Source organism: Scylla paramamosain, chromosome 30 (genome assembly GCF_035594125.1).
Source record: "Scylla paramamosain isolate STU-SP2022 chromosome 30, ASM3559412v1, whole genome shotgun sequence".
In the NCBI taxonomy this organism is placed as follows: domain Eukaryota; kingdom Metazoa; phylum Arthropoda; class Malacostraca; order Decapoda; family Portunidae; genus Scylla; species Scylla paramamosain.
Genome location: NC_087180.1, coordinates 4,002,501 through 4,027,479, shown reverse-complemented (window position 1 = coordinate 4,027,479; position 24,979 = coordinate 4,002,501). Strand labels below are relative to the sequence as shown.

The following is a 24,979-nucleotide window of genomic DNA, read 5'->3' as shown; positions in this document are numbered from 1 at the left end:
TATGGTGTTACTAACTTTATTGAGTAGGATGGATATTTGACTCTTCTTTTCTTGGTTAGAATTAATGTCCCAGAACAATAAAATGGGTTTTTTTTTAATAATGCATTTTCTTCCATAATATGGACAGCATACAACAAAAAGAAGAACCACATGCTTGTCAGACAACTCCATAGATGTCTGGTTATCTTTATAACAGGATCTGATGATATTGTAAGGCAGCACATATAGTGCTTGATGTAAGCAACTGGTTTACTTAGAATACATATCTAAAAACTGACTTAGGGAATTACAATAGCTAGAGCTGAGCTGGACAAACATGATGCTAGATGACAGAAGTGAGCTACAGTTAGACATGGTAGCATATTTTCTACATTATTATGAAAGAAGCATTTTTGACAGCATTTACCTATAAATACCACACCTATAAACTGTCAATATTCTAAGAGCAAAATAATTATAGCTTGACCTGATTAATGAATGAAAACAAAAATTTTCCATCAGAACAGATTTTGCAATTGATTACTGTGTTGTAGTCAGCAATTTTTAATTGTTCTTATTTGTTACTGTTTATAGGCACATAGCACACTTTCTAGCCTTTAGGCTGGCATGATAGCCATTGGTGGAGTTCCTTCCTTGAGAACCCAACCAAGTGATTTTCAGGTAATAACCACATAAATGTACAAACACTAAAGCTGATTCATTTTGTGAATACGGTTTTACAATAAAATTCCAGCAACCGTACTCACATAGCATTCCATACTCACATAGCAACCGTACTCATATAGCATTCAGTAGTAGAAGCCATATCAAAACTGTCTACCAATTACTTGAGGTGGTTGTCTCCAGTCTACAAGCTAGTGATCTAATTTGGCATTGGTCAGAATATGTAGGTTATCACAGGCAGAAAGCAACATGACATCACGCATGTCATTACACGTCATGGACTGTGGAGCATGTGCACTAGTACTATACATGTAAAGCAACATAAGAATTAATAAGTTAGGCTTAATAAGTAAGATGTGAAGAGAATGAACCTTGGAAATTAGGCAGTGTCAGCATTCTATCAGTCGCTGCAAGACTGATAGAAAGATATAAACTATTACACACAGTGAGCTCTAGATGAGTTGAAATTACATAAAGTATAATATGAAACTGCAGTAATACCAATAGAGGCACAAGACTGATCATCGTCCATGGACTGAGGATTGTAGATACTTTGCACAAGTAAACTCAGACCAAAGATGAAACAAGAAGGAACAGCTGCATGTACAAGTCAGGTCTGTAAAGCATGTGGCCAGTGCAAAAGCAAAGTGAGAGATGAAGATAATGCTTTGCAGTGTGTCTTAAATAATGTACCAGAATCAAGGAAAGAGCAGCCCAAGAAAAAGGAGGCAGCAGATATCAGGAATGTAATTATACTGTATCATAAAACAGAAAAAAGGATCACATATAGAGGACAATTTATTTTTGCTACAATTCTACATAGAAGACAGCTACAGAAACAAAAAAAATACACAGACTGTAACATCCATATATAATTCAAAAGCATATGATTCAATAAACTGATAGAATATAATACGGGTGCTGAAGGAATATAGAGACCATCTAACCATAATTAACATCATAATAACTACATACAGAGATAAAAAACAATACTGAAAACATCAGATGACATCACAACAGAAATAAAAGTCACCAATGGAATAAGACAAGAATGTACAAGTTTTGCAACACTTTTAAATTAGTAACATACCACATCCAAAAGAAAATGCAAGAGCAAGGATACTGCAATGATAAAATAAATATTAACACCTTAATGTATGCAGATGATGGTCTCAGACTTTTCCACATTACAGAGGATGCAGAGAGAAATATAAGAAAGCTAACAGACATTATTAGATAGTCTGGCCTAGAAATAAATAAAAATAAAAAAAAAATACAAGAGGAATAGCAGTGGTCAATGAAAAAAAATACCTTGGAACAATCCCAACAAACAATAGAAACATACTTACAGAGCAGAAGAATACTATGATGGAAAAGACACAGAAATTTGACAACTTAACATATTCAGCCATTGCAAGAAGCTGTCACAAAGTAACAATTGGAAGAACTTTTTGGAAAGATGTGTACCTACCATCCATCACAGAAAAAGAGATGGAGAGGTTACAAGTGAGAGAAAACAGTGCCTATAGACATGTACACTGAGAGGAGAAATTGGAGCATCATGCATGAAGGCAAGAGTAATAGGAAGAAAAATGCAGTACATGAAGTCAGTGATACGAGATTGTAATCAAGAAAAGAGAAACAAATTATTGCAATATGTAATGTGTCAAATGCAAGAAAAGAATCACAGATGGATAAAGAGCAAAAGAAAATAACTTCAGTATGCTAATTTAACATATGGAGACAGTATAAAAAAAAAGGCGTTAAAAGCAAGAATGAAAGTGTGGGATACACAGAAATGGATAAGTGAAGTAAAATGGAAAGTCAAGTCTAGAAATGCACATAAGATATAAGCCAGAGTTCTTATGTGAATAACAAATATATAACACATACTCATCAATACTGTTTTATAGAGCAAGAACCAACAAGTTGGAACCAGAAGATAGAAATCACTTCAAAAATTAAAGTTCAATATGCATAATGTGCAGCAAGGCAGATAAGGATTTAGGCAATTTTATTCTACACTGCCCAAGCTATCAGGAGCTGCGAAGCAAGGCCATCACTTTACAACAACCATACCAGGAAGACAACAACATAACCATTGGAGAGTTCCTGTTCACATCCCAGGAACACCTTGAACAACAAAGAAGTACTACATAAAATGTGGATGATAAGAGAAAACAAAAGAACACAACCTCTACACTAAAACATCAAGTAAAACCAGAATAATCCTTAAGAAGCTATCAATACAAAAACTATAGCTCTACATCTACATATAACATGCAGATGGTTGTGACCATTCATAACCTGTCAAATGTCACAGTAAAATGCATGTTGGATTTATTTCACTCCTCAGCAACTGTATGCAGTGACTTACTTGAATTTTTTTGGATGGAGACCACAATATTAAGACTTCTTTCTTTTCCATCATTTCCAAAAAAAAACACATGGCAACTAACCAGGTCCCCAAGCTTCTTTACCAAAAGAAAAGAAAATGAAAAAAGGGAGAACTGTTTGGAACTGAGATCATAACTAATCATGATGATTTCATGATACTATGAAAATGGATGGATTTTGTAATTATGGTGATGAGTGGATGATGTTTGGGTAGCACTGTGGTGATGGGTAGGTGAGTAGCACTGTGGTGATGGGTAGGTGGATAGCACTGTGGTGATAGGTGGCACTGTGATAACAGGTGGATGGATAGCACTGTGGTTAGGGATGGTTGGGTGGCACTGTGGTAATATGTGATCAAATAACACTGTGGTAATGAATGGATGGGTGGCACTATGACAATGAGTGGTTGGGTGGCAGTGGCAATGAGTGGATGGGTGGCACTATGGCAATGAGTGGTTGGAGAGCAATGTGGCAATGAGTGGTGTGTGGATGGCACTGTGGTGATGAGTAAAAGAAGAAACCTATCACACTGTTAGAATAGGTTAGGTCCAGAAGGGGGGGTTAAGGGGACGCATCAGTTTATGTTAAGATGCGTTGCCACGTCCTACCCCCCCACACTCCACGTTGGATAGAGTAGGATAGGTTGGTTACGATACGTTTAATTTGGTTAAGATACTAATGTAAAAAAAAATATTTTCGTTCGCAATTATTTTTTATTTTATTTTTTCTTTTTTATTTCCCGTGTAAAGTGACTGGATGTCAAACATTTGTAGTAGAGGACAAAGTCCATTAATCTTTTCTGGTCTTGTTTGTAAAGCACTCATTACTTTACAACAATTTCATCTTATCAGACAATCGAAAGGCTCAGCGTCCTTCTACTGACATGTACAATGATTAAAACACTTCGGAATATCATCTTTACCTCACCTGTTCGTGATAGCAGTAGCACCTGTTGAGCCCGGCAGGTATCTAACAATCCGTGATCTGAACATTAAATTAGTTCGTTCTGCTCAATACATGACAATTACACCAATGTGACGTCCTGTGTTCACAAGCACGTAGTACAAAATGACTCAGAGCACAGCAGACAGGACACTGACACTTGCCAGCAACAAACAACAGGTTGTATAGGCCGCTGCACTAAAGTTTTCCGTCCCGCGCAGCCGCCGTCGTAAATAAAACGGCTTGCCCAGGATATCGTACCGCACCCTGCTGTCGTAGATTAAAGTGAGCAGCAGGTCTGCCCATTTTGAAGCGTTTAGGTGTTGTCCATTCCGGGGATTCCCGGGGCTGTGGCGCTGCCAGATCTTGTACTGGGATCAGATTAGAGCCTGTGTCGGCGTCGCTGATAGCCTCGCCCCCCACACACCACCTCTCTCTCTCTCTCTCTCTCTCTCTCTCTCTGCACATACAATTTACATTTCATGTACATTTATTTATATCAGAGATATATACTTGCCTATGAATAATTAAAATTTGAGAAAAATCTGCCTGTCAGTCAATCAAGCTGCTTCCTCCTCTCTCTCTCTCTCTCTCTCTCTCTCTCTCTCTCTCTCTTGTGAATTTCGTTTAAATATGATAGGCTTCCTTTTAAATAAGATATTTCCCTTAAACTATTATGTTATATTTTTATTCTTTAGTTACGACTTTTTTCCACACCACCATCGAGGTAAAAGTCAATTAAGGTACGCTGATGGCTTTCGCTGTGTGGGCAAAATATTTATTTACGGAGTAAGTTCTTTTTCTCGGCTGTGGAGGTCACAAGAGCGAGCGAGAGAGGTAGCTCAGTTTAGTTCAGTTGGTATTTTGGATTATTGCCTTTGCAACGGCACCCCTGATTTTTTTTTTTTTTTTCTACTGCTGCTGCTGTTTCTGTCTTATTAAACAGATCTTTTTTCCAGAGTGATGTTATGATATTCTTATATTCTTATTGCTTATTATTTATATAAAAGAGTAAGAGTTTTTCCAATATATTTGTGTGATAAGGTTGTTAGAGAAGTCTTGTAGTGTTTCTGATGTTTTGTAGTTTTGGGCAATATAACAGAAAATGTTCTAGTGTTTCTTCATCGTAGTTACATAGAGGACAGCTTGTTTCTTAATTTCTATGTTTACTCCTCCATCCTAACTCCAGGGTATTTGTTCTAGCCTTGAACAACAAGTCGGATGGTGAGGTGTTATCATGAATTGCTGTCTCCGTCTTGATTTAATTTATATACTTTCTTTATATAGCTAAACTGTGTTTAGTTTCTAATTCTGCTTCCCAGCATTCAGTGTCCCAATCCTTGATTTTGTTGCTTATCTCTTCTTTTCTCATTTATCTTTATTCAATTGACATTTTATATTTATTTCTAACATATATGTCTTAACCGTTTTTATCCATGGATCTTTCGAGGTTTCCATTATATCTTCAAAGATTGTTTTTAATAATGTATTGTTGCCTTGCATAATGTGGCTTATATAGTTGAGTTCGGTCTTCATGCCTCTTGCTGTGTGAGATAATACTCCTATTTCACCTCTAATTGCACTGTTTATAGTATAGATTGGGGCATTCATTACATATATGTATGCTCTGTTTTCTGTTTTTTGCATTGCATCTTTGTATACTTTACTACTTTTCCATCAAACATTATTAATGGTAGAACAACACTTTTCCAATATGTTGTTCCTATGAGAACTTTATTGCAGTAGATGGTATCATATTTGCATAGCTGTTTGTCTTTTGCCTAGTATTTATGTTCAAGAAGAAAGTTCCTCTTGTTCGTTATTTTTGTTCCTAAATAATTTATTTGATGAGTTACTTTTATTTCTTCTGTGTTTTCCGTAGTTTTGTTCGGGTTAAAAATTAATATGTTGCTTTTTTTTCCTTATTTAATTGCAATCCACAGTTCTCTGCTGCTTTTACTAGTAGCTTTATATTTTGTTTAGCCTCATCTTCATTGGTTACGAGAAGCATTCCATCATCGGCAAAAAATACTGAGGCCAGGACACACACATCACTCCTGAATTTGGCATTGGATTGGTTAAGTTTTTCGATGACATAATATGTCACCATAAGAAATATGACAGTTGACCCATAGCATCCTTGTCGTATGCCATTCATTATTTCAATACTACACATTTCTTTATCATTAAGCAATATTTTGGTGTTGTCCTCCGTATATACTTTGGCAATGACTATACACTTTGGGTGTATCTTATATTTTAGCATTACTTTCATTAACATTTATCTGCTTATACTGTCGAATGGCTTTGCAAAGTCTACTGATATTAATATAAGTAATCTCTTATGTTCGTAACTCTTCTGTACACAGTAATTTAGTACAAATAGATTGTCTGCTGTTCTTCTATTTCCAGTATATGCATTTTGTTCTTCCATTAATTTATCATTTTCTTGTAGATGTCTTTGCATTTTTTTTTTTTTTTATGATTCCCATTAATAATTTATCTGTGGTGTCTGTAAGGATTATTGGTCTCAGATCTTTTATTGTTGGTTTTCTTTTCTCAAATAAATTAATATTTAAAGTTATCCATGTATCCGGGATTATTCCAGTATCAAGGACATCATTTAACGTTTGCAGGAGTGTTGTTTTACATTTATCATTGTGTATCATAGCAATAAGGAGTTCTGTCTTAATTTCATTGGGTCCTGCTATTTGGTATTCTAACTCAGTCATTGTTATTTTACAATCTTTCATTGGTTTTATATCATCAGTATTTATCATGAATACTGCATCTGGGTGTTCTCTTAACTGATGTGGTATTGTTAATTCATTATTATCTATATTAATTGATTTATTGTCATAATAGTTCTTGGGTGTATTTTTTATATTCTTGTTTCATATTATTATTCCATATTTCAGGTATATTATTTCTTTCACTGTTATAAGTTTTCTCCCAAAATTCTTTAATTTTCATAGGATACTCATGTATTCTCTCTTGTACTCATTTTTCGTCATATAGTATAAACTCTTTTTTCTTCTCATTACTTTTACCTCTTAACTTGTTTATGTGCTGCCAGATTTTTCTGTTGTTTTTGTCTGCTTTTATTTCTGAAGTTCTTTGTTCTTCATGTTTTGTTAATTCACTTTTTATTTTACTTTTCACACTTTCTTTTTGCTTGTAGTACAGTTCCTTATATTTCTTTTTTCTTCTATAGTTGTTGAATTTTGTAATTTCTGGTTGAATTTTTTTCTCTTTTTTTTATTTCTGCTCTTATTTCTTCATTAAACGAAATTGGTTTTATTCTGCTATCTTCCTCATTTAGTTTTGCATTCCCTATTTTCATTCTTCAGGTCCTTTTCATTGTTTTATCTACTGTTTCTTTTATTTTTATTTCTAAGTCTGACGTTGTGCATTCACTGGTATTCAGCTTTTTTCTAATTTTTCCTTTGTAATGTTTTCGTCAATTTTCAAGTAATGTGTTTCTTTGCACTTTGACCGTCCTTGGGTTCCCTGCAATTTTCCATGATAACTAAAATTCACAGTTATTAGTTTATGATCTGATAGATCACACTCATCACCATTTTCATCTATTCTCATATTATCAAAGTACTTATATAATTATTTATCAATGCAAAGTCAATAGTACTACACTCACCTGCCCCAGCCTTCCTGCTCCACCACTGGCACTTCTGCCACACCTGCCGTGTTCCCACCCCTGCCACAGCATACTGCTACAGTGCCCTCTGCACCTGCCATAACAGTGCCCCAGCTTGGGGGCACTCAGGAGCTGCCTGCCACTAACTCCATCCAGCACCTCATGGCAGTGGTGAACATGCTAGCTGCTAAAGTGGACAATCTCTCTGAAACAGTCTCTGCCCTCAGTTATCAGTTTGCCACTTTTAAGAAGAAGCAGCAACAAACAGTGCCCGGTGGAATGCCCCCTGTGGCCCCCACCTCGTGTCCAGTCAGTAATACTAAGCAGGACCAGGGAGACAGTGAAGTGTGCCTGCAGAGTGTGTGTAACCCACCCCAGGCTGAGGACAATACTGCAGGGCAGTGTGCGGGTGCCGCTGCACCCTCTCCGAGGAAGGCTGCCCCAACCAAGCCAGTCACGGGAGCCACACGACAACCCCAGGGCCCTTCGGGGATGGCTCCTGCTTCCCCAGTCTCAGAGGGCAAGTCACCTGAGGCAGACCATGATGGGGATGCCATCGGTGAATGGACGTTGGTCACCCGCAGGAAGAGGCGCTGCTCCATCCCCCTTCTAGTCCCAACTGCCAGCCCCAAGCCAGACCAGGGATATGTGATGTCAGCCCTGCAGACTCTGGTGGAGCAGATGTCTCGCCTGACACAGGACATGGACGACCTAAAGACCCGGATGCAACACCATCACAATGAACAGTAAGACTTTCTGCACCTTAACATGGAATGTCAATGGTCTACATGCCCGCTTCACCGACTTACACTTTCACGTCCTTCTCCATAAGCTTGACATTATTGCCTTACAGGAGGTAGGGCCACGAGTGCCTGAGCTGCGGGATTATGCCTCCCACACCTTCAGTTGTGGTGACGGCAGTAGTCGGGGGATGGCTACATGGGATTCTGGTTACTTTCAGGGAAATGGGAGTCACCGAGGGTATTGAATTTATTACTGTTTGCTTGCACACCTTGGGTGAAGTTATTTACTTTGTAAACATGTACATTCATGCTGGTGCCTTAAATGTTGCAAATTTTCCTGATTATGTATTTGTGGAGCAGACTGTTATCATGGGTGACCTTAATGCCAGGCATAAGGAATTAGGAAGCCATCTCACCACCAATGCTAATGGTGTGCACTGGAAGGCTTTCCTTGACACCACAGATACAATAGTGCTCTCTGGGGAACATGCACCCACACATGCTCAAGGAGGCAGACTTGACTATGTAACCCTTATCAATATGCCAACATATACTGTCAAAACCCTTCTTGTCAGGTCTTTGCTGAGTGACCACTTCGCCATGGAGACGACCTTCCTGATGCAGTCCGCCCCGGCAGTGCCCAGGAAGTGCCTGACAGTGCCACCATCCAGGATGACAGGCCTCATTGTCCATGTGATGGCGTGGTACTCTGCCGTGAAGGCTTCCTTTGCCAATGCAGAGCCACTGTACTAAGGACTGCTACACACCATTGAGGGATTCGTTGTGACTCCAAGGGCTCTGGCAAGGACCCACACCCCACGCTGCTGGACTTACGCTACTGACCCTGTGATCCTGAACTGCCAACAGACACTTGCTGCCTACCAGAGACGTTGGCAGCTCAACCCAGCAGACACAGAGTCATGGGATGCTATGGTTACTGTGGCTCAGCACCTCACAGATCTGAGGCAGCAGGAAAGAAGGAAGTACTGGATCTCCTTCCTGGACTGGGTGCGCAGGACCCGGTCCCTCCAGGAGGTCTGGCACCATGTCAACAGTGTCCGGGGCAAGCCCAGGCGGCAGGTGTGTGACCCTGATCCTGCCAGCAGGGCATGAGAGCTCGTCCTGCAGTGAAAGGAAGCCTCATCCTTCTCTGGCCTTCCTGTGGAACACCAGAAGGCACTCAACCAGCAAAGACCACAAAGGATGGAGTTGATTCGCCACAGTGTGGCGCCACAGTGCCAGATGACACCTGTGTACCTATCACACATGATGAACTTCTCTCAGCAGTTAAACTGGGTAAGTCAGCAGCTCCTGGCATGGATGGCATCACCTATGACATCCTCAATGCCTTCCTGGAGGTAAAGGTAGACAACCCTGTCGTAGACCTATTCAGCATATCTCTCACTGTAGGCAAGCTTCCTCACTCCTGGAAAATAGCCATTATCATGCCAATCCCCAAAGGTGATGGCACCTTTCGCCCCATTTCTCTCAGCTGCTGTCTGTGTAAGATGATGGAACAGGTAATATTGAACAGGCTTATATATAAGGTGGGCCATGTACTCTTTGGCAATGTACATGGCTTCCTAAAAGGTCATTCTACAAGTCATTGTTTTGTTGAGTGCCTCATAAATAAGGATGCTACCTGCAGAGCTTTCATTGATCTCAAGAGTGCCTTCGACAGGGCCAACAAAGATGTTATTATGGAGGAACTCATTTTCAAAGGTGTCAAAGGTAGATTAATAGGATGGATCAGGGACTGTTTTTTAAAATAGAATAGCACAGGTTTGGTTTCAAGGTGTAGTCTCCTCTGAGGAAGTCTTTGAGCTTGGAACACCACAGGGTGGAGTCCTTAGTCCAATGCTTTTCAACGTTTTAATGGACAAAATTGTGCATTGTTCCTTCCCGCAGGGCACCCAGATCCTCATCTATGCTGACGTCATACTCCTCCAATGCCCCACACCCAGGATTCTCCAGTTAGCTCTGTCACAACTAGCAGCATTGTATGTTCAAATGGGACTTGTAATTAATGAATGTAAAACCAAACTTCAAGCCAAAGGGAAAGTCTCTCGACCGCCTACTGTAAATAATGTTCCCATCCCTAGAGTTCATATACACAAGTACCTGTATGTACAGCTGAGTTTCAGGAAGTCACTCCACACTGTACACTATGTTCGAGACCTCTGTCTGCCACGGTTAGCGCCACTTCAGCTGCTAGCAAACAGGGGCCTGGGGGCTGGCATTCCAGTCCTAAGGATGTTCTATATATCTGTCATACAGTCCCTCATTGACTACGCAACCCCTATTTTAATACAGTTTAGTGCCACCCAGCTCTGTCCCCTGGAGCTTGTTCAGAATGAAGCCATGAGAATAATTTTGGGATGCCCCAGGACTGCTTGGAGTGAGGTCCTCAGAGCTGAACTGTATCTGCCGAGTATTATGTGTAGGATACAGGAAATTACTTGTCGTACTGTTGGTCGGATGCTATGCACGGGCTCCAACTCTCTGAAGGGGTAACTGACCCCCCTGTATCGTGATCCTCGGACTCCTACAACTCCATACCTCAAGAAGATCTTGGGAGTTCTTACAAGTGTAGGTATAGCCGAGGCCTGTATTAACATTATTATGTCACCGCTCCAACCTGTTTGGAACCCTCACCGTGTCAGTGTTGATATTCACTCACTGCATCAGCCCAAGAGGGACTGGCCCCCTCATGAGCTGCAAAACATATTCATGACTAAATTGTCCAAGTACCCCTACGTTCAGGCTATTCATGTTTATTGTGATGGATCAATGGTAGCAGATCCGGATGTGGGCTGTTCATCCGCAACTACATTTTTGCCAATCACCACACTGACACTGAGGTTTCCAGGCGGCTTCCTGCACACATGTCCTCCACTAGGGCAGAACTGTATGCTGTTCTGGAGGTGCTCCATATCGTGGGGCCTCTCCATAAGGATGTATTCTTCTTTGTTGACAGTCAGGCTGCACTGTATGCTCTCCAATCTATCTCCCCCATGGATGGTGATGTAGTTAATAAATGTCTTGATCTCATCCACGCCCTAGAAGGTGCTGGTGCCACGGTCCACTTCACCTGGATACCCTCTCATGTAGGTATCCCACTTAATGAAGAGGCAGACCACCTGGCTCATTGTGCCCATCAGGACGACACAGTGGACTCTAGCGCTGAGTACACTCTGAGCTATGTTAAGAATAGCATTAAGGACTTTGTACATAGTAGCATTAGTGATCAGTTGGAGTTTTGTTGCCATAGGGACAGTGGCAGTAGTCTTCACTATGTACCTGTCTCCCAGAGCTGTGCTTACACCTATGGGAGACACTGCATCACACCACAGGGTGGCAATGAGGCTCAGATTAGGCTATAAATACTTTTGGGAAGTCAGTGCTTCTCCTGGTGTATGCTGTGTGCTGTGTGCTGTATCAAGAGGACACACTCTGCGTCATTATGTCATGGAATGTCTTCTCATTGCTAAATTTAGGCTGCAAGGTCAACATGACTTGTATACCCTCAATGACCATTTCTTAGACTCAGCCACTCTCAGGGATATACTCAAGGAATATCCTACGTTTGCTCCCAGACTGTAGGATATTTATGCAATGAGATGTGCAATATCTGTATTTATTTATTTACTTATATTCTTGTAATGTATACTGTTACACCAGGGGTATGGGTACGGGTGGCAGCACAGGGAGAGGGGGAAGAGAGAGAGAGAGAGAGAGCGGAGACCCGTGTCCCGAGAGGAAGCGAGCATGTGCCTGCCTGCTTTGGAAGTGTTTCCCTGCCTGTTGAGTGCACTATTGAGTGCCCTGGGAGACTTGCGGTGCCCCTGTGAACTTGTAAAGCAGTGTACTTGCGGGGGATTTGTCAATAAACCTAAGAAATGGTGCCCATGTTTTCCCTTGTGCCCCAGCCCCGTGTGTGTGTGTGTGTGTGTGCCTTGTCCCGGGGTACAGAGTGTGACTTATTTTAGGCTCCGCTGCTCTAGTTTCTTGACCCATGCCCGTGTGGATAACACACCCGCCCGGAGTGAGGGGTGGGCGCAACAAGTGGTGTCATAGAGTGAAATCCAGGGAACAGTGAGCAGTGAGAGACGGTGAGTCATCATGGAGTCACAAGATGGCCGCCATGATAGGGCCGAGGGCGGGTCGAGTGAAGTTAAACCGGGCCAGATGGACTTGATTGCTGCCATGCTGGCCGGTATGAGGTAGGAAATGGCAGTGAACCATGAGGCACAGGCTCAGAGGGCACGTGAGCAGGCTTAAGGATCTTGAGGATGTGCTACAGAGCAGCGTCGCGTCTTTGAAGGCGGAAACACAGCAGTATACTGACCAGGCTTGCGACAGCGTTAGGAATGAACTGCTGGACAAGGTGCAGACTCTGGAAAGTGAGGTCCAGGGCCTGAGGGAGGAGGTGAGGACAGAGAAACAGCGGCGCTAGCTGGCAACAGCTCGGGGACCTCACAGCATCATATCAGAGCCGGTAGCTGCTTCAAGGGCCTGGGGAACCTGTCCCTTGAGAGCCCGGCTGGTGGCAGGCTAGGGCTCAGTCAACCCCTTCCTTCTGCCACCATCACCCCCTCTGTCTCCCTCCCCCGGCCGCCCCGCGAGCTGCCTGCCAGCTGCCCGCTTGAGTCGCGTTCTCCACCCCTCAGTCCTTTGGCTTCCCGGCGTTTGGGGAAATGCAAGCCGGCGGAGTACGACGGGAAGGTAGCCTGGGAGGCTTACGTCGCCCAGTTCGAGATGCCAGCCTCTGCTGGAGCGAGGCTGAGAAGGCGCTTCAGTTGGCAACAACGCTGCGTGGCCCCCGCTGTGGAGGTCTTGGGGTACCTGCCGCTGGCCCAACGCGTCTGTTATAGAAGTGTGGCAGAGGCCCTTTGGCGCCGCTTCGGGCACCACCACCAGGCCGAGGTGTACCGGGCTCGCCTGAAGAAAAGGACTCGGGAGCGGGGCGAGACGCTGTCCCAGTTAGCGCAGGACGTGGAGCCATTGGTAAGAAGGTCGTATCCCGCGGTCCCGGAAGAAATGGTCGTGGTGCCGGCACGAGATTCCTTCATTGCCGCCCTAGACGACCAGCAGTTGCAAATCAACATCAAGCAGGCACACCCTGGAGAACTGCAGGTGGCGCTGTCGAGGGCCTTGGAATTTGAGGCCTTCCTGAAGACGACCAGTGGCCAAGGGGCAGCCACCCAACCCCACCGTGACCTCTGAGAAGACGAAGGTGGAGAAGAAGCCACTGTCGAGGAAGGTAAGACCAGACGGTTTTCGTGGCTCATGTTGGGGCTGTGGCGAGAAGGGCTACAGACGCAGTTGGTGCCCGAGGGAATGAAGGACGCGTTCTCTCAACCGGCTTGGTTCTGATGCCTTTCAGCCTTGCTGCAAAGACTGCGGCAAGTCTGGCCACCGCTCCAAGCCAAAGGAAGTAGTGCAGGCAGGAAACTCGGACAGGCTGTAGAAGGGGGCCGAACCCCAGCCGTCCCCACTCCCCAGGCCCCGCCTTGTGTAAGCTGCCGCCGGACAACCAGCGCGATGCAGGTGGAGGGCTCAGTAGACGGGAACCCATGCCGCCTGACAGTGGACACCGGAGCTGAGAAGACTTTGGTGCAGCCTGACGTGCTGGCCGCCACTCAAGTCCCAGACATGCCACAGAGGCTGTGTGGCGTGACGGGGCACTATGTGCAGCTCAAAGGCCTAGTGGATGTTCGTATTGGCGTGGGCAGCGCTATGGAGCAGCTGCCAGTGTACGTCGTCGACTTGGATGAATCATGTCTGCTGGGACTCGACTACTTGACGCAGAGCAAGGCTTGTGTCTACCTTGGACGGAAGCTGGTGAGGGTGCGTGGCCAAGAAGTGCCCTTGCTTCTGGAGGTCGGCTGTGCAGAGGTAGTTTTGGCTGAGAGAGTGCACCTTGCCCCTAGGACGGAGGCCAGAGTCCGGTGTTGACTGTCCAGAGCGACGCGTGGATTGGAAGGCATGGTGGAGCCCACAGAAAACCTGCGACTGGCTGATGGCATGGCAGTCGGGCGGAGCCTCGTTCAAGTGGGGGAGGAGTTAGTTATGGTGTTGGTAGCTAACCTCTCCGATGAGGCTCAGAAGGCGCCCGCTGGGGCCAAGCTGGGTACTTGTGAGGAAGTGGAGCGCCCTGAAGAGACGTCAGGGAGTGCAGAGATGGCTGCTGTGAGGCCGCTGCCCGACTTCCTGGAGGATTTGGCTCACCAGAGTGCCACTAACCTGACGGAGGCACAGACGGAGAAGGTGCGCCACACCCTGGCTCAGTACGCGGATGTCTTTAGCAGGGGTGACATGGACCTGGGCAGCACAGGGTTGGTGAAGCACAGCATCAACACGGGAAGTAGTTCACCCATCAATAGCCCACCCTGACATGCTGCACCAGCCAGGCGAGAGGAGATGCAGTGCACTGTCAATTAGCTGGCAGCACAGGGGGTGATTGAGTGGTCAGACAGTCCATGGTCATCAGCAGTAGTCCTGGTTAAGAAGAAGGAGGGCACACAGTGCTTCTGTGTGGACTACCGGGTGCTGAATGACGTAACTGCCAAGGACTTTTACCCACTGCCGAGGATTGATGACACGCTCGACGCACTGGTGGGGGCCAGGTGGTTCTCCACACTTAACCCGAAGTCGGGTTATCACCAGGTGGAGATGGCAGAGGCGTAGACGAGGGTAGATGAGAGACTTTTGTGATGTTCCTGAGGATTAATTTTCTCTGTGTATTTCATTTATTTATTTCCACTTAATTTCTTGTGTGTATGTGCGTGTCAGGGCAGCTGGGTCGTCTGCCTTGTAGGAGGGGGAGGGATAGTGTTACACCAGGGGTATAGGTGTGAGTGACCACTGTTGGAGGTGGCAGCACTGGGAGAGGCAGGAAAAGAGAGAGCGGAGACGTGTGGCCCGAGAGGAAGCAAGCATGTGCCTGCCTGCTTTGGAAGTGTTTCCCTGCCTGTTGAGTGCCTGTCATGCCCTGGGAGATTTGTGGTGCCCCTGTGAACTTGTAAAGCAGTGTACTTGCGGAGGATTTGTCAATAAACCTAGGAAATAGTGCCCGTGTTTTCCCTTGTGCCCCGGCTTCGCGTGTGTGTGCCTTGTCCCAGCGTTCAGAGTATGACTTATTTGAGGCTCCGCTGCTCAAGTTCCTCAACCCGTGCCCGTGTGGATAACATGCCCGCCTGGAGTGAGGGGTGGGCGCAACGATACTATCTATTTTTATATTTTTGATACTCTACCCTTAAGTCTTTTCCCAGGGGGTGGGTGGCAAGGTCTGTCCTCCTCCTTTGTTGTATTTCTTTATTAATGCAACAATAAATGTATCAATTAATCATCAATCATGTTAAGCACTCACATACCATTATTATTTATTTTCTGTTTTCCAATAATCCCAATGTGACCGCTGAAGTCTCTGACAATAATATATTTTCCATGTATATTCTTTCCTATTGCTATGACTTCCTTTTCAGTTAATTTATTTCTTGTATTATCATTTACAGACATATGAACAATTATTTAAGTAAATTTTAAAATGTACACTCCACATTCTGCTGTAAATAGTCTTCTGATTTTGACTCAACTTCCTTTATAGTAATGTTATTACCTTTTTAAGAAGCATTAATCCACCACTTTTTTTATGGAACTGGCATTTCAGTGGGCATTTTTTTTTTTATTAGATTTTTGTTGCCCTTGGCCAGTGTCCTTCCTACATAAAAAAAAAAATTTTGTCAGATATTTTCCTCATTCTGTTTATACAATTTATTTCATTACTGAAATTTACTGATAACCATTTTTGTTCTGTTTCAATTAAGCATAGTATTGTCTTTTTGTCTATAAGTTTTTCTAATTCAATTCCTTTTACCTTTGTTAGTCCTTGTAAGTTTATAAATTTTATACTAAAACTTAATTTATTACTTACTTTATTGGTTTTTGGCTTATTTACGAAAAAATTATCTCCTGAGTCGGCCGTTTTTGATAAACCATCCTGTTTCTCTATTATTCCTTTTTTCTGGTAGTTGTTTTCTAAGTTCCTTATTCCTTTGTTGTTCCTTGCATGTTAAAATTGGTGCAATATACACTCCTCTATACTCATCTTTAATAATATTCCTTAATTTTTTTGCGTTTTTGGCTTATTTACGAAAAAATTATCTCCTGAGTCGGCCGTTTTTGATAAACCATCCTGTTTCTCTATTATTCCTTTTGTCTAGTAGTTGTTTTCTAAGTTCCTTATTTCTTTGTTGTTCCTTGCATTTTAAAATTGGTGCAATATACACTCCTCTATACTCATCTTTAATAATATTCCTTAATTTTTTTGCGTTTTTTATTATGTTCCGTTTCATGTGGGGCTCTGTTAGTTTGACTAGAACTGGTCTTGGTTTCCTCTCTTCATTTTCTGTTGTTTGCTTCTTTCCTAACCTTGATATCTCCATTATCTCAACTTCCTCAGTCTCTAGTTCATTTACAAACAAATCCTTACATTTTTCAGGTCTCGCTCTGCTTGATCTCTCTTATCTAGGGTTTCATCATCTTCTATGTTAAAAATTACAAGAATTACAATTACAAATTATTTTCCTTTTCCCCTTTTTTCCATTATCTCTGTGGTTTTCTTAAATATTCTCTCCTCTATTTCCTTTTCTCTTTCTTCCCATTTCTTATCCATTTTATAAATTTTATGTTGAAACTCTACCATCTGTTTTTTAGTTTATTTAGTTCTTCCGTTACCTCAGTAGTATTAGTGCCTTTATCTTTCTGACTCTCCAACTGTAGCTGCACCGGCAGGCCTTCATTAGCTCTTAGGTGATCTGTTTTACTGATCACACCCATTACCGTGGGGTCAAGGAAAGGTAGTTCGCTCTCTCTGACATTTATTGATGAGGTAGGCATGACCGTAAGAACTGCAAACAAGTTCTCGGTCTCAGTTTCTTACAAAAGAACATTATACACTGATATCACTTTCAACATATTACAGTATTCATTAACAATATATATAATCAACTTGGCACTATGACAATCAGTTTTTACTACAAAATTAAAGTATTTACCCCGGTCACCTTCCTGCCTGTCTTTGAGCGCGACTTGGCCGTAAGTGACGCCCACAGGCGACCAGCAGGTTAACCACACTCTATTAATAAGTGAGTATCTGTGTTGGTGCTTCTTATAGCATTGAGTACTGATACTTTCACATATTACATATGTCTTCATGCAAGTAGAAAACTATTGAACATTTCACTTATGATTACATGAGGTATATACACTTTACGTACAGTAACACCAATTATCTTCATTGGATTGCTTATTTTTTCATTGCTTCATCCTTTTCTTCCCTCATTATTTTAAGCTCATTTTTCATCTCATTATTATTAACTTTGTAATTTTCAGCTTCTTCAAGTTGTGCCAGTATATGTGGGTTACATGTTTTACAGAACCACAACATATTTTCATCTTTCTCAAGTGCTTTTAATGAAGTTACACATATTTTCACAAGATGCATGATTCCACGATGCACATTTATCACACTGAATACCTTCATCATCACTAACCTTTATCTTGCAGTATTTACAGACTTCCTTACTTGATGCTTGGCTCTCAATGTCGCCTTCACAACTTTTACAAATTTCCTTTTCATTAAGCCTTCCTATAAATTCACATTCCTTACACTCTTTACTCAATGCTCTTCTCTTTTTATTTCCTTCCATAGCTATCAACCATCCACTTGTGTCTTCACATAAAAAGCTTGAGCTGTTGCTTCCATCAACGGTGCGAGAGGAAATTACTATGAATAACACGGGGAGGTTCTCGATCTTTTCCATAATAATGTAGTGAGTACAAATGGACGACCTTAATTAATCCAACCAGCCATCATTGGGGACTACAACTGTAACTTGCCGGCGGAATAATGGGTGGACAATATCAATGAATTATAGGGCTACGTGTGCTGGTAGTGGTAAAAATGATTGTGAGGTGAGGAATTTATGCTGGAGATGCTAGTGTTGAGTTGTTACATTGTTATACCTATGACATATGCCGTAGGAAAGGAAAGTAACAGTTCCTAAGCCAAGGCTATTTATGTGATTGCGTGACAATAACTATTAGAAGACAAACGGTAATAGGCTTAAGGAAGATGTGTCAATGATGAAGGTAGTACTATGAAGAGATATTTCCACAAAAACAGGGCTGACTTACACACATTGGTACAAAGGTACATTCTCACCAATTCTCTGTGGCTACTGTGCAGTTAAAGAAATTGCCAGTCTCATTCAACACGTAATCGTGCATCAGCACTGGCGAGTGACTAATTTTTCTCTCTAGCTTGCACCGTGACGCACATGTCTGGTCTCTCTCTCTCTCTCTCTCTCTCTCTCTCTCTCTCTCTCTCTCTCTCTCTCTCTCTCTCTCTCTCTCTCTCTCTCTCTCTCTCTCATTAGCGTAACCACTCTCCTACCAGGTGCCTTTGTCTAGTCAGGGTATTGGTCACAATGAATTGTCAGTTAGCTGATCAGGTGAAGAGAATTAGCTATTTAAGAGAAAAGGCTTCAGAAGGGCTTCTGTTGTAGAAAGGCGTCATCACGGTTTCTACATAGCCTCAGAAAGGTCACCTGCGACTTCAGGGCGACTCCTGCACAGATTCAAACAACAGACAGCCACTGAACGAGGTCACAACTGAGAGTCTGCGAAATTTTCCGATCACAGTTCACAAAGATCCAGAAGTGGCAGAGCAGAATAACTCAAGACAGCTTCCACAATGAAACGCAAGTGGCGGGTCAAGCACCGCTATGGAACAGTTATCAATATCAAACAGACTTGCCAGAGGATCGGAAGTCAGGAAAGAGGATCTTCAACCATTGACAGCTGAGCTGCTTTGGACCATTCCTAATCAAACAAGGACCAGCACAAGTCAAAGGATGGGATGCGTTTATATACATTATATATCTGACTACTTTAGCCATCCACTTAAAGGTCCTGACTTCTCTGATTGCTGACATATTCATCACTCCCCTTTGAGATTCTGTGCTTACAGAAGTTCCCCTAAATGAGTCAGGTCCGACCTTGGAACTAAGAGCTAGCAGAGAACTACAACTAGCTGCTGACAGCTGGTGTGAGGCTAAGGGTATGAAACACGCCTTCTTGAGCGGAGATAAGGATGAAACTTGTCACAGTAGATACTGGAAAGGAATCACACATAAATGAGACGTATAAGAGAAGATACACATTCTTGACAGGAGATGAGGATGAAACATGTTATACTACATACATGGAAGGAATCAGTCATAAATAAGACGTATAGGCGAAATTGGAACCATGTTCAAATTCTAACCAATTCTGGAAGGGACGGATCAAGGAATACCTACTATGGCTACGTTAGAGGCAAGGGAACGTCGTTCCTCAACATAACTAGGGGGTGATAACGAGCGATGACAACTAAGTACAGAAGCTTAAGGAGAGAACCATGGGGTTCAGTGCCCTGAAGCCCAATTACGAAACTTTCTTAGAGGAGGTTGCAGACATCAGGGAGTCAGGATTAGTGGGGACCTTGGGGTACAACCCTCTCCAAGCGAGGTGCCCCAGACCTGTAAGTGTAAGTAGCAGAGCTACGAAACTATATCATGAAGCGACTGCCAGACATGAATCTCACTTTCGTGCGAAGGCCGACAGGAGAAGTGTTATTGCAGAGAGAGAGAGAGAGAGAGAGAGAGAGAGAGAGAGAGAGAGATAAGGGGGGAGGGGCAGATGAAGGCAGTGCAAAAGATAGGAAGATGTTATGCTGCTGGGGTTAATGGAGGTTAAGTAAAGAGTGTCAAAGACTCCACACACAGAGCGCTTAACCAGAATCTTTATACTGCGTTGGTGAGCAGACGTCATGAACAGTTTGTGTTGGTGAGTACACATCACGAACAGACGTCCGTTGTTGAGAGTGATCCTACCTACAGGAGTTCAAAGACCATGTGAATGTCTTCACTACATAGTTCTCTGTTTAGTATGCTTGTCCTAGCTTGAGTAATTCTGTGTAGTGATATAATTCTGTATTTTTGTTTCTTTGAGGCTAAAGCTGTACGTTACCAGTTTATTTTCTATCCTCATAAGAACTTATTCATGTACTCAAGGTCTGACTGATTCAGTCAATACTTCGAGTCAACGTGACAAGGGTCTTATCCTGCAATGAACGCACCAAGAATCATCATCATCATCATCACCATCATCATCACCATCACCATCACCATCATCATCATCATCCTCACTATCATCATTATCATATTCATCATTATCACCATCACTTTACTTGCCAAAGCTTGGCTTTTTTAGGATTGTCGTAATCCTCCAACTTACCTTTAAGGTAAAGCAGAATCTACGCAGGAACTGCACTAATTATTTATATACCAAGCACTTCAGAGTTTAAGTCCAGGTAACCGAGAGTTAAGGCTGGAGTTCTCACAGTGGGGTAAGCCACAAACGCAGTTCAGAAAAGTCAACATTCCAATAACACACGCAGGCAACAAAAGACAATAACTCCACCATCGAGTGGCCTTTCAATAAATCTTGATGTCATTATTCACGTTACTTTAGCAGGGCTTTATCGACCAACTCAGGTCATTCAGTAACACATAACACATCAACATGTAAAGGCACACATAATATTATCACATAAAAGAATACTCAAATGCAACATTGAAATATTAGCACTACATGCGAAGTGCCACAAAAGATATTAAATCATTCATTGAGATTCAGTATTATATCAACACATGAAAAATAACATAAAATATATGGAGACCACTGTATACTGGAAACAACATACTAAGTCGAGACACACATGGCACTTAGGGAAAATCTTCTAAGTATTGCTTACGACCAAGACAAGACAGAGAACGACTGGGAGCTTCATGGTGCTGCAGAGTGTGAGCACCCTCCAGAAACTTGTAACACTCCACTCTTGGAATCTATTTAAGGTCTGAGAGAATCGTTCGCTGCTTCGCCTTACATTTAATTTTGACGACGGCAACGTCGACCTATTTACATTGCTACCTAAGGAGTTAATCCTTTAAAATCTAACTAGTTATTCGTAGGAAACATGTCTCGGTAGTCTAGGATTGACCACCTTTACACACGAACATGTGTAGTTTTTCTATGTCCTTCTAACTCGTACATTAATGAGGCTAATAGTGAGTCAGTTTTTTTGAGGTCATCGACTTGTGTAGGCTGTAAAATATGTCAGCAAGTTTGTAGTAACTTTTTTTTATGTAGGAGGGACACTGGCCAAGGGCAACAAATATCCAATAAAAAAAATGCCCACTGAAATGCCAGTTCCATAAAAGGGTCCAAAGCGGTAGTCAAAAATTGAAGGATAAGGGTCTTGAAACCTCCCTCTTGAAGGAATTCAAGTCATAGGAAGGTGGAAATACAGTAGCAGGCAGGGAGTTCCAGAGTTTACCAAAGAAAGGGATGAATGACTGAGAATACTGGTTAACTCTTGCGTTAGAGAGGTGGACAGAATAGGGGTGAGAGAAAGAAGAAAGTTTTGTGCAGCGAGGCCGCGGGAGGAGGGGAGGTATGCAGCTAGCAAGATCAGAAGAGCAGTTAGCATGAAAATAGCGGTAGAAGACAGCTAGAGATGCAACATTGCGGCAATGAGAGAGAGGCTAAAAACAGTCAGTTAGAAAAGAGGAGTTGATGAGACGAAAAGCTTTTGATTCCATCCTGTCTAGAAGAGCAGTATGAGTGGAACCCACCCCCAGACATGTGAAACATACTCCATACATGGACGGATAAGGCCCTTGTACAGAGTTAGCAGCTGGTAGGGTGAGAAAAACTGAAGGAGACGTCTCAGAACACCTAACTTCATAGAAGCTGTTTTAACTAGAGATGAGATGTGAAGTTTCCAGTTCAGATTATAAGTAAAGGACAGACCGAGGATGTTCAGTGTAGAAGAGGGGGACAATTGAGTGTCACTGAAGAAAAGGGGATGGTTGTCTGGAAGGTTGTGTCGAGCTGATAGATGGAGGAACTGAGTTTTTGAGGCATTGAACAATACCAAGTTTGCTCTGCCCCAATCAGAAATTTTAGAAAGATCAGAAGTCAAGCGTTCTGTGGCTTCCCTGCGTGAAATGTTTACTTCCTGAAGGGTTGGACGTCTATGAAAAGACGTGGAAAAGTGCAGGGTGGTATCATCAGCGTAGGAGTGGATAGTTTGGTTTAGAAGATCATTAATGAATAATAAGAAGAGAGTGGGTGACAGGACAGAACCCTGAGGAACACCACTGTTAATAGATTTAGGAGAAGAACAGTGACCGTCTACCACAGCAGCAATAGAATGGTCAGAAAGGAATCTTGAGATGAAGTTACAGAGAGAAGGATAGAAGCCGTAGCAGGGTAGTTTGGAAATCAAAGCTTTGTGCCAGACTTTATCAAAAGCTTTTGATATGTCCAAGGCAAAGCAAAAGTTTCACCAAAACCTCTAATAGAGGATGATCAAGACTCAGTAAGGAAAGCCAGAAGATCACCAGTAGAGCGGCCTTGATGGAACCCATACTGGCAATCAGATAGAAGGTTGTGAAGTGATAGATGTTTAAGAATCTTCCTGTTGAGGATAGATTCAAAAACTTTAGATAGGCAGGAAATTAAAGCAATAGGACGGTAGTTTGAGGGATTAGAACGGTCACCCTTTTTAGGAACAGGCTGAATGTAGGCAGATTTCCAGCAAGAAGGAAAGGTAGATGTTGACAGACAGAGCTGAAAGAGTTTGACTAGGCAAGGTGCAAGCACGGAGGTACAGTTTCGGAGAACAATAGGAGGGACCCCATTTGGTTCATAAGCCTACCGAGGCTTTAGGCCAGCAAGGGCATGGAAAACATCATTGCAAAGAATTTTAGTAGGTAGCATGAAGTAGTCAGAGGGTTGAGGAAAGGGAGGAACAAGCTCAGAATCGTCCAAGGTAGTGTTTTTAGCAAAGGTTTGAGCGAAGAGTTCAGCTTTAGAAATAGATGTGATAGCAGTGGTGCCATCTGGTTCAAATAAAGGAAGGAAGGAAGAAGAAGCAAAGTTATTGGAGATATTTTTGGCTAGACGCCAGAAGTCACGAGGGGAGTTAGATCTTGAAAGGTTTTGGCACTTTCTGTTAATGAAGGAGTTTTTGGCTAGTTGGAGAACAGACTTGGTATGGTTCAGGGCAGAAATATAAAGTGCATGAGATTCTAGTGATGGAAGGCTTAATACCTTTTGTGGGTCATCTCTCCATCATGTATAGCACGAGAACAAGCTGTGTTAAACCTGGGTTTAGAAGGTTTAGGACGAGAAAAAGAGTGAGGAATGTACGCCTCCATGCCAGACACTATCACCTCAGTAGTCATTCCAAGGAAAATCAGCAAAATACCTCCTCAGGTCCCCCCCAACTAGGAGAGACAAAACGCCAGAGGCACCTTTGCTTAGGGGGATCCTGAGGTGGGATTGGAGCGATAGGACAAGATACAGATATGAGATTGTGATCAGAGGAGCCCAACAGAGATGAAAGGGTGACAGCATAAACAGAAGGGTTAGAGGTCAGGAAAAGGTCAAGAATGTTGGGCGTATCTACAAGACGGTTAGGAATACGAGTAGGGTGCTGCACCAATTGCTCTAGGTCGTGGAGGATAGCAAAGTTGAAGGCTAGTTCACCAGGATGGTCAGTGAAGGGAGAGGAAAGCCAAAGCTAGTGGTGAACATTGAAGTCTCCAAGAATAGAGATCTCTACAAAAGGGAAGAGGGTCAGAATGTGCTCCCGTTTGTAAGTTAAGTAGTCAAAGAATTTCTTATAGTCAGAAGAGTTAGGTGAGAGGTATACAGCACAGACAAATTTAGTTTGAGAGTGACTCTGTAATCGTAGCCAGATGGTGGAAAACTCGGAAGATTCAAGAGTGTGGGCACGAGAGCAGGTTAAGTCATTGCGCACATAAATGCAACATCCAGCTTTGTATCGAAAATGAGGATAGAGAAAGTAGGAGGGAACAGAAAAGGAGCTATTGTCAGTTGCCTCAGACACCTGAGTTTCAGTGAGGAAAAGAAGATGAGGTTTAGAAGAGGAGAGGTGGTGTTCTACAGATTGAAAATTAGATCTTAGACCGCGAATGTTGCAGAAGTTAATGAAGAAAAAGTTGAGGGGGGTGTCAAGACACTTAGGGGCGTCGATAGAAAGGCAGTCCGACCTGGGAACATTTATTATTCCCTCCCCAGATGGGGACTCCGAGGCTGGTGTAGGAGTCGCCATGATGATTTTGAAATTTTTGAGTGAAGGATGTGTGTGTTATTTGGTGCTTGTAGTTTTGTGTGGAGGAAGAGAGTTGTCTTTAGAGGGCAGGCTGTGACTGCCCCCTTGTGTTGTGAGACACAAAGGGAAACGTTCAGTGAGGTCACAGCTGGGTTTAATGATAAGTTCACAGCACCCCCTGAACAGTGCTTTAGACCTCACTGGGAGTAATTATCGTTTCGGCAAGTGTTTACTGCCTCCTCTTGACTTGATCACTACTATGGTAAGATTGATTACGAATAGGACCATTAACCACACGGCTTTAGTCACCTTTACTCAGCGCTCGGG

General features: G+C 42.8%; 3 protein-coding genes across 12 annotated transcripts in view; 1 reads left to right on the top strand and 2 right to left on the bottom strand.

Moving 5' to 3' along the window:
* LOC135116176 (PRELI domain-containing protein 2-like) overlaps positions 1-4,378 on the bottom strand; it is a 94,789-nt gene extending 90,411 nt beyond the window's left edge. For 4 of the 10 annotated variants that reach the window (XM_064033469.1, XM_064033468.1, XM_064033461.1 and 1 more), the window contains exon 1: positions 3,988-4,257. The gene's annotated coding sequence lies outside the window, so the exon portion shown is untranslated. Of the gene's footprint in view, positions 1-3,987 lie in introns of all 10 variants that reach the window. The other 6 variants (XM_064033467.1, XM_064033460.1, XM_064033462.1 and 3 more) reach the window with 6 other exon arrangements.
* A 336-nt stretch (positions 4,379-4,714) lies between these two features.
* Positions 4,715-9,153, top strand: LOC135116174 (uncharacterized). The gene is made up of 2 exons (XM_064033459.1): positions 4,715-8,403; positions 8,976-9,153. The coding sequence occupies exons 1-2, from the start codon at positions 7,820-7,822 to the stop codon at positions 9,151-9,153; spliced, it is 762 nt and encodes a 253-aa protein (XP_063889529.1). The 5' UTR covers positions 4,715-7,819.
* An 8,116-nt stretch (positions 9,154-17,269) lies between these two features.
* Positions 17,270-24,979, bottom strand: part of LOC135116173 (uncharacterized) — a 55,791-nt gene continuing 48,081 nt past the window's right edge. The window contains exon 5 of the mRNA XM_064033458.1: positions 17,270-24,979. This exon is cut by the window's right edge and continues 879 nt beyond it. The gene's annotated coding sequence lies outside the window, so the exon portion shown is untranslated.

Excerpts from the sequence above, each read along its gene's own strand:
- LOC135116174 (XM_064033459.1), top strand. The coding sequence starts at position 7,820 with ATGGCAGTGGTGAACATGCTAGCTGCTAAAGTGGACAATCTCTCTGAA. Across the intron at positions 8,404-8,975 it reads CAACACCATCACAATGAACA|GTCTTTGCTGAGTGACCACT; the intron begins GTAAGACTTTCT and ends CCTTCTTGTCAG.